The 13,166-nt window shown below is 38.6% G+C and overlaps 1 protein-coding gene across 4 annotated transcripts in view; it reads left to right on the top strand.

Annotated features, from left to right (window-relative positions):
* LOC136158241 (cytochrome P450 2C19-like) overlaps window positions 1-13,166 on the top strand; it is a 36,993-nt gene that overhangs the window by 3,755 nt on the left and 20,072 nt on the right. For 2 of the 4 annotated variants that reach the window (XM_065920022.1, XM_065920023.1), the window contains exons 1-3: window positions 7,800-7,967; window positions 9,443-9,605; window positions 9,815-9,964. In XM_065920022.1, coding sequence (XP_065776094.1) covers window positions 7,800-7,967; window positions 9,443-9,605; window positions 9,815-9,964 — 481 coding nt within the window. The other 2 variants (XM_065920025.1, XM_065920024.1) reach the window with 2 other exon arrangements.

Consider the following 13,166-nt stretch of genomic DNA (forward strand, 5'->3'; position numbering starts at 1 on the left):
ATTTAGTGTTCTTCCCTGGTGACTCAGTTGGTAAAGAATCTGCCTACAATACAAGAGAATCAGGTTTGACCTCTAGGTGGGAAATATCACCTGGAGAAGGAAATGGCAACCCACTCAAGTATTCTTGCCTGGAAAATCCCATGGACAGAGGAACCTGGTAGGTTACAGTCCATGGGGTCGCAAAGAGTCAGACACGATTGAACATCTGAGCAATTTAGTATAAGATTCAATGCTATCCTAATCAAAATCTCAGCAAGATTTTTGTTAAGATATGGACAGTCTTTTCTAAAATCTGTGTGAACAGTTTAAAGACCCAGAATAGCCAACACAATATTGAAGAAAAAGAACAAGGACAGAGCACTGATACTATCTGACTTAAGACTTACTGGAAGCTACAGTGTTTAAGACAGTGTGGTATTGATGAAAGCATAGAGATATGGATCAGTGGAACAGAAGAGGGAGGCTAGTTATTGTTGTTGTTTATAGTTACTCAGTCATGTCTGACTCATTGTGACTCCACGGACTGTATTCCACCAGGCTCACTACTGTCCATGGGAATGTCCAGGCAAGAATACTGCAGTGGATTTCCACTTCCTAGATATAAATATAGAAAACTGAGCTTTGACAAAAGAGCAAAGCAATCCAATGGAAAAATATAGAGGCTAGTTTTTTCAGCAAAGGTTTCTCCCAATATGGAATATTCTCTCCCCCAATTCCGTCTCTCTTTTCCACACACACACAAGATCTTATACCATTCGCAAAAGTTAACTCAAGTAGATCATAGCCTTAACTGTAAAGAAGATATATTCAGTGGAATATTACTCAACCATGAAAAAGAATGAAATAATGCCATTTGCAGCAACATGGACGGACATAGAGATTATCATAGTAAAAATGAAGTCAAACAGAGAACAACAAATATATGATATTGGTTATGTGTGACATCTTAAAAAAATGATACAAGTGAACTTACATACAAAACAGAAATAGACTCACAGACAGAGAAAACAAATATGGTTTTCCAAGGGGAAGGGAGACAGAGGAATAAACTAGGAGTCTGAAATGAACATATATATCACACTGTATATAAAATAGATAATCAACAAGGATCTACTATATAGCAGAGGGACCTATATCAGTATTTTGTAATAATCTATAACTGAAAATAATCTAAAAAGGATATATATATATATATATATATATAAATGAATCACTTTACTGTACATCTAAAACATAATACAGCATTGTAAATCAACTGTACTTCAATTTAAAATAAATAAATATCTGTACATGAATCTTTATAATTGCTTTATTCATAATTGCCAAAACTCAGAAGAAACCAAGATGTCCTTCAATAGGTGAATGGATAAGCAAACTGTAGTATATGCAAACAATTGAATATTGCTTTTTTCCCTTAGAAAAGACCTATCACGCCATGAAAACACATGGAAGAACTTAATGAGAATTACTGAGAGAAATCAATCTGAAGGCTACATTGCAAAATTATGAATACAGTGAAAAGATCATCAGTTGCCAGGGGCGTGGTGGAGGGAGGGACTAATAAGTGTATCACAGGGTACTTTTAAGGTAATGCTGTTGTTCTGTATGATACTACAGCATTAGAGTTATCATACGGAATAGCAGAGACATGACTCTGCCGACAAAGATCCATATAGTCAAGGTTGTGGTCTCCCCAGTGGTCACGTATGGTTGTGAGAGCTGGACTGTAAAGAAGGCAGAATGCCAAAGAATAGATGTGTTTGAACTCTGGTACTGGAGAAGACTCCCGAAAGTCCCTTGGACAGCAAAGAAATCAAACCAGTCAATCTTAAGGGAAATTAACCCTGAATGCTCGCTGGAAGGACTGATGCTGAAGCTGAAGCTCCAGTATTTTGGTCATCTGATGTGAACAGCCGACTCAATGGAAAAGTTCATGATGCTGGGAAAGATTGAAGGCAGAGGAGCAGAAGGCATCAGAGGATAAGATGGCTGGATGGCATCACCGATGCAATGGACACGAACTTAAGCAAACCTCAGGAGTAGGTGAAGGACAGGGAGACCTGGCGTGCTGCAGTCCATGGGATCACAAAGAGTAGGACACGACTGTGCAACTGAACAACACGACTATATACCAGAAAGAAAATGAAAACACTAATTCAAAATGATAAATGCACCCCAGTGTTCATAGTAGCACTACTTACACTTGCCAAGATAAGGAAGCATCTCATGTGTCCATCAATAGATGACCAGTAAAGAAGATGTGTCTGTATATTTATACTGGAATATAATATAATCTTCAATAAAATAACTCCTCAACCATTAAAAAGAATGAAATTCCACCAGCTGCAACAAAGTGGATAGTCCTAGAAAATATTATGCATAGTGAAATATGTCAGACAGATAAAAAATTATTGTAGGATCACTTATATCAGGAATTGAAAATCTAATGAAAATGAATGTATATGCAAAACAGAAACAGACTCACAAATATAGAAAACTAAGTAGTGCTTACTAAATGGGTGAAGGGAGGGGTGTGTGGCAAGTGAAGAGTATTAAGAGATACAAACTACTGTATATAAAATAGATTAGTAATAAGAATATATTGTACTGCACAGTCAATTATAGCCATTATCTCTTAGTAACAGTGGAGTATAATTTGTAAAAATACTGAGTCACTAGGTTGTACACCTGAAGCTAATATAATATTAGAAACCAATTGCATTGTGCTTCAATAAAATATAAAATAATTTCTATTAATAAAAAAAAACACTAATTCACAACTCTAGCCAAACTGAAGTTTGCATTATTCAATGACAATGAAGGAGTTAATGATGATGACCTCCTGATCATTAGGACAGTCAGAAAAATGCTATTTGATGTGAGACAGTATTGAATTGGGAGATGGAAAACTTGGATTTTCACTCAAGGCTTTGAACTAATGCAATGAGGAAACATCATCCAAGTTGATTTTCTAATTGCCCCTTAGAAAAAAGAAAGACTGGACTAATTGATCTCAGAGATTCCTTGAATCTTTAAATTATCTTTGTTTCTATTATTCTATAAAAAGCAATGAGCTTTTAACAGAAGGAAAGTGGAACAAAGCAGGCACACTCATTTCTCAAAGAATAAAAGGGAAGCTCTAAAGAAAGTGACCAAATAGATTTCATCCACAATAAACTGTTCAGTTATTTTAGGGTTTAGAGCTACCTGAGTTAGGCAGCAAATTACTGCTTCTCTTTGTTGTAAATAAAAGCTACTCTGAGTCTTAGACTCAATCAAGTTCACAGGTTAGAAAACTAAACTCTTCTGACCCCCATTTTAATCAACTGGTACACTAATTATTAACCAAGTCAACATATTTGGAAATTCACTGATTAGGATGAATCACAAAATATTGAATCATGCCACATACACAGGTAGTGTGGTGACCCTGGTGAACTGAATGTTTGGTTTGGGGGAAGCACACATGATTTAAGAGATGTGAGTTCCAGTCTCAGCTCTACCACATGCAGATACTGTGTCCTTGGCACAAGTATTGATTCTCCAAGGCCCAGTTTCTTCATTCCCCAAATGGAAATAGTTTTACCTTCAGCTAAGGTAATTGAGAGAAAATCATGGGTGTGAAAATCCTATTACATGGTGAGTAAAACATGAATCCATGTAAACATGAGGGATAAAGGATGAATGGAAGAAGATAGATAGCCCCAAAATAAACTCATGCAGTTTTGGTCAATTAATCTGCAACAAAGAGGGCAAGAATGGACAATGGAGTAAAGACAGTCATTCCAATAAGTGGTTCTAGGAAAACTGGACAGCTGCATGTAAAAGAATAAAATTAGAACATTCTCTAACACCATATACAAAAATAAACTCAGATGGATTAAAGACCTAAGTGTAGGACCAGATACTATAAAACTCTTAAAGGAACACATAGGCAAAACACTCTTTGAGATAAATCGCAACAATATCTTTTTGGATCCACCTTCTTGAGTAATGAAAATTTTAAAAAGTAAGTAAATAGGACCTGAATAGTTTTTGCATGGCAAAGTCAACCATATACAAAATGAACACACAACCCACAGAATGGGAGAAAATATTTGCAAATGATGCAACTCACAGGGGATTAATCTCCAAAATATACAAACAATTCATGCAGCCCATTACTAAAAAAAAAAAAAAAAACCAAGCATCTCAAGCTAAAAGTGGGCACAAAATAGAAAAAAATAGAAATAGACATCCCTCCAAAGAAGAGGTATAGATGGCCAAAAAGCACATGAAAAGATGCCCAAAGTCACTAATTATTAGAAAAATGCATAGCAAAACTCCAATGAGAAATCACCTCACACCATACTGAATGGCCACCATCAGAAAGTCTACAAACAGTAAATGCTGGAGAGGGTGTGGAGAGAAGGTAACCTTCCTGCACTATTAGTAGGAATGTAAATTGGTACAGCTACTGTGGAAAACAGTATGGAGGTTCCTTAAAAAACTAAAAATAGAGTTACCATATGATCCAACAGTCCCACTCCTGGGTTTATATCTGGAGAAAAACATACTTCGAGATAATACATGCACCCCATTGTTCACTGCAGTACTATTTACAAAAGCCAAGACATGGAGTAGATCTAAGTGTTTATTGACAGATGAATAGATGAAGAAGGTGTGGTACATATGACAATGGAATGCTACTCAACCTAAAAAATGAAGGAAATAATGTCATTTCTAGCAACAAGAATAGACATAGAGATTATCATAGCAAGTGAAGTCAAAAACAAATATCATATGATATCACTTACATGTGAAATCTAAAACGTGATACAAATGACTCATTTACAAAACAGAAATAGACTCAAAGTTATGGCTACCAAAGTGGAAAGGGGGAGGGGGAGATAAACTAGAAGGTGGGAATAACCTACACACACTACTGTATAAAAACAGATAGTAAACAAGGACGTACTGTATAAGACAAGGAACTCTACTCACTATTCTATAGTAACCCATACGGGAAAATAATCTGAAAAAAAATAGGTATGTGTATAACGAAATCGCTTTGCTGTACACCTGACAGAGAAGACAATGGCGCCCACTCCAGTGTTCTTGCCTGAGAATCCCAGGGGCGGGGGAGCCGGTGGGCTGCCGCCCATGGGGTCGCACAGAGTCGGACACGACTGAGGTGAATTAGCAGCATCAGTACATCTGAACTTAACACAACACTGTAAATCAACTATGTTCCAATATACTCCAATATAAACTATTGGAGTAGTTTATATAGTAGTTATATATACTCTAATATAAACAATATACTCAACTATACTCCAATATAAAATAAAATTTTTAAAAAGTTAAAAAAATTTTTGTAATTGGGTCTTGACAAAAACTTATTTCTCCCCGCAAAAAGATCTTAGAAATAACTGCATTAGTCAATCTAAACAAATAGGATATCTTTGTAGAATATGTGATTGTAAAGGACTGCTATTAGTGATCTAGTGATGTTCACCCCTCCAGTGATATTTAGATCATCATGACCACTAACTGTCTTCTGTTTGGATCTGCATGTACTGGTGGTTCTGGGTTTAATAAGTCTATGCCTCTGATCCTCCACTGAATCCACACCTGTTGTTCTGTGTAAAATCTTCCTTGCTCTTAATGACAAATTGGAATTAAATTGTAGTAATCACAGTTCAGACATACAACAATGGAGTCAGCAGGCCATTGAGGATCCAGTCTCAGGGTTGTCTCCACACCTCTGAGAACTTGGTGTTTCTTTGACCTGTACCAGACCCTAGGACAGGGTTAGCCCTATTCAGAAAACCAGCTCATCCTTATATTCTCAAGGTCTCCCATTGTAACTGTGCAACCATTTTGAACCCCAGCCAACGATTACTTAATAGGAACCCTTACTTGCCAGCTCCAACAGTGATTCTTGACAAACACGTTTTGTAATTTTGTGAATTTTGCCCTCATAAGCCTCCATATTTTTGTAGTCCAGCAGAGAGTGATTCAGTTGTTTCTTGAATCTCTGTCTCTTGGGCTGCAGTCCTAACAAACTCCTACTAAACACCTTTTTATATCAGTCAAGTCTGCATTTTCCGTGTATTCTTTTTTTTTTTTTTTTTCCCGTGTATTCTTAATTTCATTATTTCTGACAAAGACAGACTCCAAAAGGCAACAGAAACAATTGTGTCTGGAGGCAAGTAGGAGGCTTGAGTCATAGTTTCTCAAGCCTTCCCCACTAAATTCTGGAGACTGTCTATTCCCTCCATTGCCTGAGCAAGTTTTGCTCTTTGATGTTGGAGAAGGGTGAATATCTTTTTAGAATTTCTTGTCTTAAGAATCTATGACTTTTCCCCTCGAAGTCCAGGGACATTCGTATCCTGTGACGCCTGTTATTTATGAACAATCAATGAACAATCAGTGGGGTGCATATTCAGAGTAATATTTTAGGCTATTTGGTTTGGTTTTTCTAAAATTGTTCTTGAGGCAGCTGAGGTATATATGAGAATGCATCACAATGGGAGTCAGAATATCTCAGTTTAAATCCTAATTTTATTTATTATGAGCCTTGTGATGCTGGACAGTTCTCTTATCTCAGAATCACCTTTTCCCTCATATAAAAAATATCAAATTACTATCTCTTCCTTCCTTTTTTTTTTTTTTTTTTGCTAAAGTAGAATTGAGATTTCAAGGTAAAAATCATGTAAATTTACTTAGATAATTACTGTATATGTCTTTGGTCAGGTTTGAATTATGTTAATGTTAAGCATGAATTCCAAGAATGACAATCTGGTTAAAATCAAGAGGTGTTTATTTGGACCTTGATAGGACTGTAGCTCAGGAAGCACAGATCCAAGAAGGTCTTAAATGACGTTCTCCTAGGCTACAAAATGGGGAATTTAATAAAGACAAGAAATCACAAGAGTAGGTGAAGTTTTTGTCAAGAACTAGACTTGTAAGCAAAATTGGTTGGACTTAGAAATGACTACAGAGTTGTGAAGGAGTGGATGCAGGGATGGGGGATCAGAGGGAGGAGAGTCTGGAGAGGACTTTGAAAATACAAAATTGTAGCAAGTACCTGCTAACATATATTGTTTTGAAAATAGTTGGTGGAGTCCTTGAATTTGACACAGAAAAGAATTCAAGTTCTCAGTGATACAGGAACACTTATGTCTAAAAACCACATCCACAATGACCACCAAACTTCATTTTGGATGCCAGAACCATAGTTACTCTATTCTGATTTTTAAACTATCTTAAATATGTCATAATTAATTATTTTTTTATAACTGCAATGGTAGTGCATTACATTAAAAATTTTAAACACATACATTTTTAAGGACAAATTATCCTATATTGCATTACAAGATAATTTTTTTTTTAAATAAAAAAAGGCACAGAATACACAGATTTCCCTCAAAGTCATACATTTGCAACTGGTCATTGACTAGAATCCAGAGTTTTGAGCTGTTTGGGGCATCAAGTTATTTATTTTAGTGGTTCTAATTCTTGGCTGCACAATGGAAATACTTTTTATTTGTTGTTATTAGCAAACCTGATCCCAACCCAGTGCAATTAAATGACAGTCTCTACAGTCGTCATTGAACAGAAGGAAAACAAGACTAAAGGACACTTTAATTTTATCTTTATCAATGGCCAAAGTCCATTCAGAATAGAGTACAAAGTGGATGTGATTGAATGGTATCTTTATTCCTCAGGGAGGCCCAAGTTGAATTAGCAGGGCCTGTTACAAAAGCTCTCGATTTCAGGTCCACAGTTGTCTTGAGTAAGAAGAGACGGCGTCAATGGATCTGGCTGTGGCCCTGGTGCTCTGTCTCTGCTCTCTGCTTCTCCTCTCACTCTGGAAACAGAGCTCTGGGAAAGGGAAGCTCCCGCCGGGCCCCACACCTCTCCCGATTCTTGGAAACATCCTACAGTTAGATGTTAAGGACATCAGCAAATCTTTAACCAATGTAAGTAGGTTTTATGTTCCTCCAGTGTCTTGTAAAAGGTAAGTAAAATAAGCCCAATTTAAAAAATAATATATATTCTTATGAGCACACTGTTAAAGCAGGTCAGTTTGAAGCAAATTACTCCCTGTAAATTTGATATTTTTCTTGCCTTTTCAGGCCTGTTATTACCATAAATAGAGGAACAAATTAATGTGTTTTGTGAGTAGAGAAGTGTTTATGTCTTTGTAAGGTAGAATCAAAATAATTAAGTTTTAAAAGCTGGGAGTGTTACCTCCTTTCTTTATTTCATATGGGACTGAAAGTAAAGGGTAAGTAAAATGTTTTGTGATTAGTGATTTCTTTCCAGAAATAATTTACTATATTGTTGATCAGTCGCTCAGTTGTGTCCGACTGTTTGTGACCCCATGGACAGTAGCACGCCAGGCTTCCCTGTCCTTTACCCCCTCCCAGAACTTGCTCAAACTCAGTTCCACTGAAGTCAGTGATGCCATCCAGCTATCTCATCTTCTGTCGTCCTCTTCTCCTGCCTTCAATCTTCCCCAGCATCAGAGTCTTTTCTAATGAGTTGGCAGCTTCAGCATGTGATTAGCGATTTCTTTCCAGAAATCATTGACTATATAAGTTGTGTGTTTTGTTCATATGACCAGGAAAACAGAACTTTTCTGAAGAAGGGCATTGTGCCTGGTGTTAAGGAATTAATTTAGGATTAGGATGATCACGGGGGAATGAAAGAAACAAATCATCAGTTAGAGTCCCACTGGTGGCAGCAGCATTCATTTGGATTCTGCAGGAAACTGCCATCTGTACCCTGTGAATGCTGCCGCATAGAAGGTGTTGTTCTTCCGTGAGATGCTGCATGTCCTGGCACTGCCTCTATGATGCTTCCTCTCTTTCTGTGTTAGTGATACCAGAGGATCTCAAACTAGGCTGGGCATTAGAGTTATATGAACTTATTTTTTAAATTATCAATTTCTAGTATTCATCATAGGGCTACAGAATCAGAATTCTAATGACTGCTCCATGGGTGATTCTGAAGCAGTGAGCTGGCTATTGGTCCAAAAGGTGGGCCTTGAGGATTGCTACATTGCTCTCAAGGATCAGAGGGTGACTATGATCTTCAAATTTGAATCGTCTACATATTAGCCCTGGGGTGCTGGACATGGAACAGAATTCTGCAACCTCAGTTTCCTTATTTATAGTGGGGAAAATAAACCCACTAAAAGTGCTGATCTGAGGATTAATTATAATCTGTGCACCAGCTACTTGGGCCATTACCCAGCATTTCAGGTCATCTGTAAGTAGAACCTATAACAATTACCACCATATTTATGCATTAAATTCTGAATTTAATACATAATTAGGCTCTCTCTGGCAGAATAAAAACATAATAGCAGGATGATAATACATTCAGCATCAGGCACAGCATAGTATCTCATATTGACTTCTTTTGTTGTTACATGCCTCTTCATTCCCAGCTCTCAAAAGTCTACGGCCCTGTGTTCACTCTGTATTTTGGCATGAAGCCCACCGTGGTCTTGCATGGATATGAAGTAGTGAAGGAAGCTCTGATTGACCTGGGAGAGGAGTTTTCTAGAAGAGGCAGTTACCCAGTGATTCAAAGAGCTACTAAGGGATACGGTAGGTGTGTATGTGTGGGTGTTCAGCATTGGCAAAGGGTAGGAGTGGTGAGGATGGAAAAGAGGAATTTGAAAATGCCGCGCCCCCCACCCCCGCCCCCGCACCGTGGCTCCCCAGCAGATCGTGTTCCCTCTCTGAGGCTGCCATGTGTCAGCTCACTCCTCCTCCCCTAGAACTTCCTTCCTAGTTTCTGTTTCACTCCCTGGTAGGAATTGCTTTCAGCAATGGCAAGATATGGAAGGCGACCCGGCGCTTCTCCCTCATGACCCTGCGGAATTTCGGGATGGGGAAGAGGAGCATTGAGGACCGTGTTCAAGAGGAAGCACGCTGCCTGGTGGAGGAGTTGAGAAAAACCAACGGTGGGTGAGTCTATTTTCTAAGTCTGACCTTAACAGGCTGCTCTCTCTCCAGTGACATCCTTGGAAATATTTCAGGGACGGCTGCATCTTTCATATGGGTATTGACTGTCAGCCCTCAGATGGGGGAGGGGGCGGGTTATAAAGCATAGGCAGCCAAGGAGCCTTTGTGTATCTGTGCTTATTGTGTGTGTACTCCCATTACTGTGCACGCAGTGTGGGCATAAAGATCATTTAATCAAATTATCTCCTGAACGTTGTTTGTTTTCAAACCAGAAATCACAAAACATAGTTCTGAGTCATTTCCTAAAAATATTAAAGAACAGAGAAGGGTAGAGATAATGTGGTTGTCTATTCTGGAATATTTTACCAGGGAACACTTGTTAATTAAACAGGGTGGGAATGACCATTATAGGACATGAAACAAGCAACATGTGTGTTCACTTAAGTGGACTATATTTGTATATTCAGCCTTACAGACACTTGTGAGAATTACTTCCAGGGCTCAGGCCTACAATTCTGGCCAATAATAATACGATCTATGGTTTTAATCATCTTGGTATATCTTAGTGCAATTCTCATCAATTATGCTTTCTTTGAAAAGACAGCAGTCTTTAAAAAGTGTCAGCATTCATTATTTCTTGTTATTCAATACTAATTGTAATGATTTGTATATTTTGAATAAATGTATGCTACATCTTAATTCTGTTAAAACACACATATACCAAGTCAGTTCAGTTGAGTTCAGTCTCTTAGTCGTGTCCGACTCTTTGCGACAACATGAATCGCAGCACGCCAGGCCTCCCTCTCCATCCCGGAGTCCACCCAAACCCATGTCCGAGTCAGTGATGCCATCCAACCATCTCATCCTCTGTCATCCCCTTCTCCTCCTGCCCTCAATCTTTCCCAGCATCAGGGTCTTTTCAAATGAGTCAGCTCTTTGCATCAGTTTTCCAAAGTACTGGAGTTTCAGCTTCTACATCAGTCCTTCCATTGAACACCCGGGACTGATTTCCTTCTGGATGGACTGGTTGGATCTCCATGCAGTCCAAGGGACTCTCAAGAGTCTTCTCCCCATTCCGATCCCCCCTCCCAGAAAAAAAAAAAGAAAAGAAAAGAAAAAAAATTATTTTTTTTTAAAGAGTCTTCTCCAACACTACAGTTGAAAAGCATCAATTCTTCTTTGCTCAGCTTTCTTTATAGTCCAACTCTCACATCCATACATGACTACTGGATAAACCATAGCCTTAACTAGATGGACCTTTGTTGACAAAGTAATGTCTCTGTTTTCAATATGCTGTCTAGATTGGTCATAATTTTCCTTCCAAGGAGTAAGCGTCTTTTAACTTCATGGCTGCAATCACCATCTGCAGTGATTTTGGAGCTCCAAAAAATAAAGTCAGCCACTGTTTCCACTGTTTCCCCATCTATTTTCCATGAAGTGATGGGACCGGATGCCACGATCTTAGTTTTCTGAATGTTGAGCTTTAAGTCAACTTTTTCACTTTCATCAAGAGGCTCTTTAGTTCTTCTTCATTTTCTGCCATTAGAGTGGTGTCATATGTATATCTGAGGTTATTGATATTTCTCCCGGCAATCTTGGTTCCACCAGCCCAGTGTTTCTATGATGTACTCTGCATATAAGTTAAATAAGCAGGGTGACAATATACAGTCTTGACATACTCCTTTTCCTATTTGGAATCAAGTCATGAAATATTTATTTAACTAAATTTTGACCTTAGAAACATCTGCTTATCTTGCCTTCTCCAAGTAGAATTTGGTTCCATTTTCAGTCTGCAAATTTTGCCCCATCATTTTTGGATTTTAGTAACAAATGTACAGTCTGCAATATATTTCTCTGCCATCTCATTTTGTCTAAATTTCTGTGTTTGTGGTCTGTTCCACAGACTGCAGGATTGTTGTTCTTCTAGCTTGTCTGCCCCTTCATGCTTGAGATTGGTCTTGGAGCTGTACAGGTTTCCTGGTGGGTGGGACTGAAACCTGCTCATTGGTGGGTACAGCTGGGTCTTGTCCCACTTGTGGGCAGAACTGTGTCACAGAGTATGTTTAGAGGAAGCAGTTGGCTCAGGATAACTTTAGGCAGCCTAAAGTTAATAGGTAGAAGTCACCTTTTTGGTAGAAATATCAATAACCTCAGATATGCAGATGACACCACCCTTATGGCAGAAAGCGAAGAGAGACTAAAGAGACTCTTGTTGAAAGTGAAAGAGGAGCATTTGAAAGTGAAAGAGGAGCATGAAAAAGCTGGCTTAAAACTCAACGTTAAGAAAAACTAAGATCATGGCATTTCCCCCAACCCCTATCACTTCGTGGCAAATAGATCTGGAAACAGTGGAAACAGTGACGGACTTTATTTTCTTGGGCTCCAAAGTCACTGCAGATGGTGACTGAAACCATGATATTAAATGACACTTGCTCTTTAGAAGAAAAGATATGACAAATCTTGACAGCACATTAAAAAGCAGAGACATCACTTTGCCAACAAAGGTTCAGATAGTCAAGCTATGGTTTTTCCAGTAGTCGTGTACAGATGTGAGAGTTGGACCATAAAGAAAGCTGAGTGACAAAGAATTGATGCTTTTGAACTCTGGTCTTGGAGAAGACTCTTGAAAGTCCCTTGAATAGCAAGGAGATCAAGCCAGTCAATGCTAAAAGGAAATCGGTCCTCAGTATTCATTGGAAGCATTCATGCTAAAGCCCTAATACGTTAGTTATCTGATGTGAAGAACTGACTCTTTGGAAAGACCCTGATGCTTGGAAAGATTGATGACAGGAGGAGAAGGGGACAACAGGGAATGGGATGGTTGGATGGCCTCACTGACCTGATGGAGGTGACTTTGAGCAAACTCCAGGAGTTGGTGATGGACAGGGAAGCCTGGCATGCTACAGTCCATGGGGTCACAGAGGATCAGGACAGGACTGAGCAACTGACCTGAACTGAATTGATTGATATTTCTCCTGGCATCTTGATTCTAGCTTGTGCTTCATTCAGCCTGGCATTTCACATGATGTGCTTTGCATATAAGTTAAATAAGCAGGGTGACAATGTACAGTCTTGACATACTCCTTTTCTAATTTGAAACCAGTCTGTTGTTCCATGTCTGGTTCTAACTGTTGCTTCTTGACCTGCATGCAGGTTTCTTGGGAGGCAGGTAAGGTGGTCTGGTATTCCCATCTCTTTAAG

The sequence above is a fragment of the Muntiacus reevesi genome, chromosome 2 (assembly GCF_963930625.1).
Source record: "Muntiacus reevesi chromosome 2, mMunRee1.1, whole genome shotgun sequence".
NCBI classification, from domain to species: domain Eukaryota; kingdom Metazoa; phylum Chordata; class Mammalia; order Artiodactyla; family Cervidae; genus Muntiacus; species Muntiacus reevesi.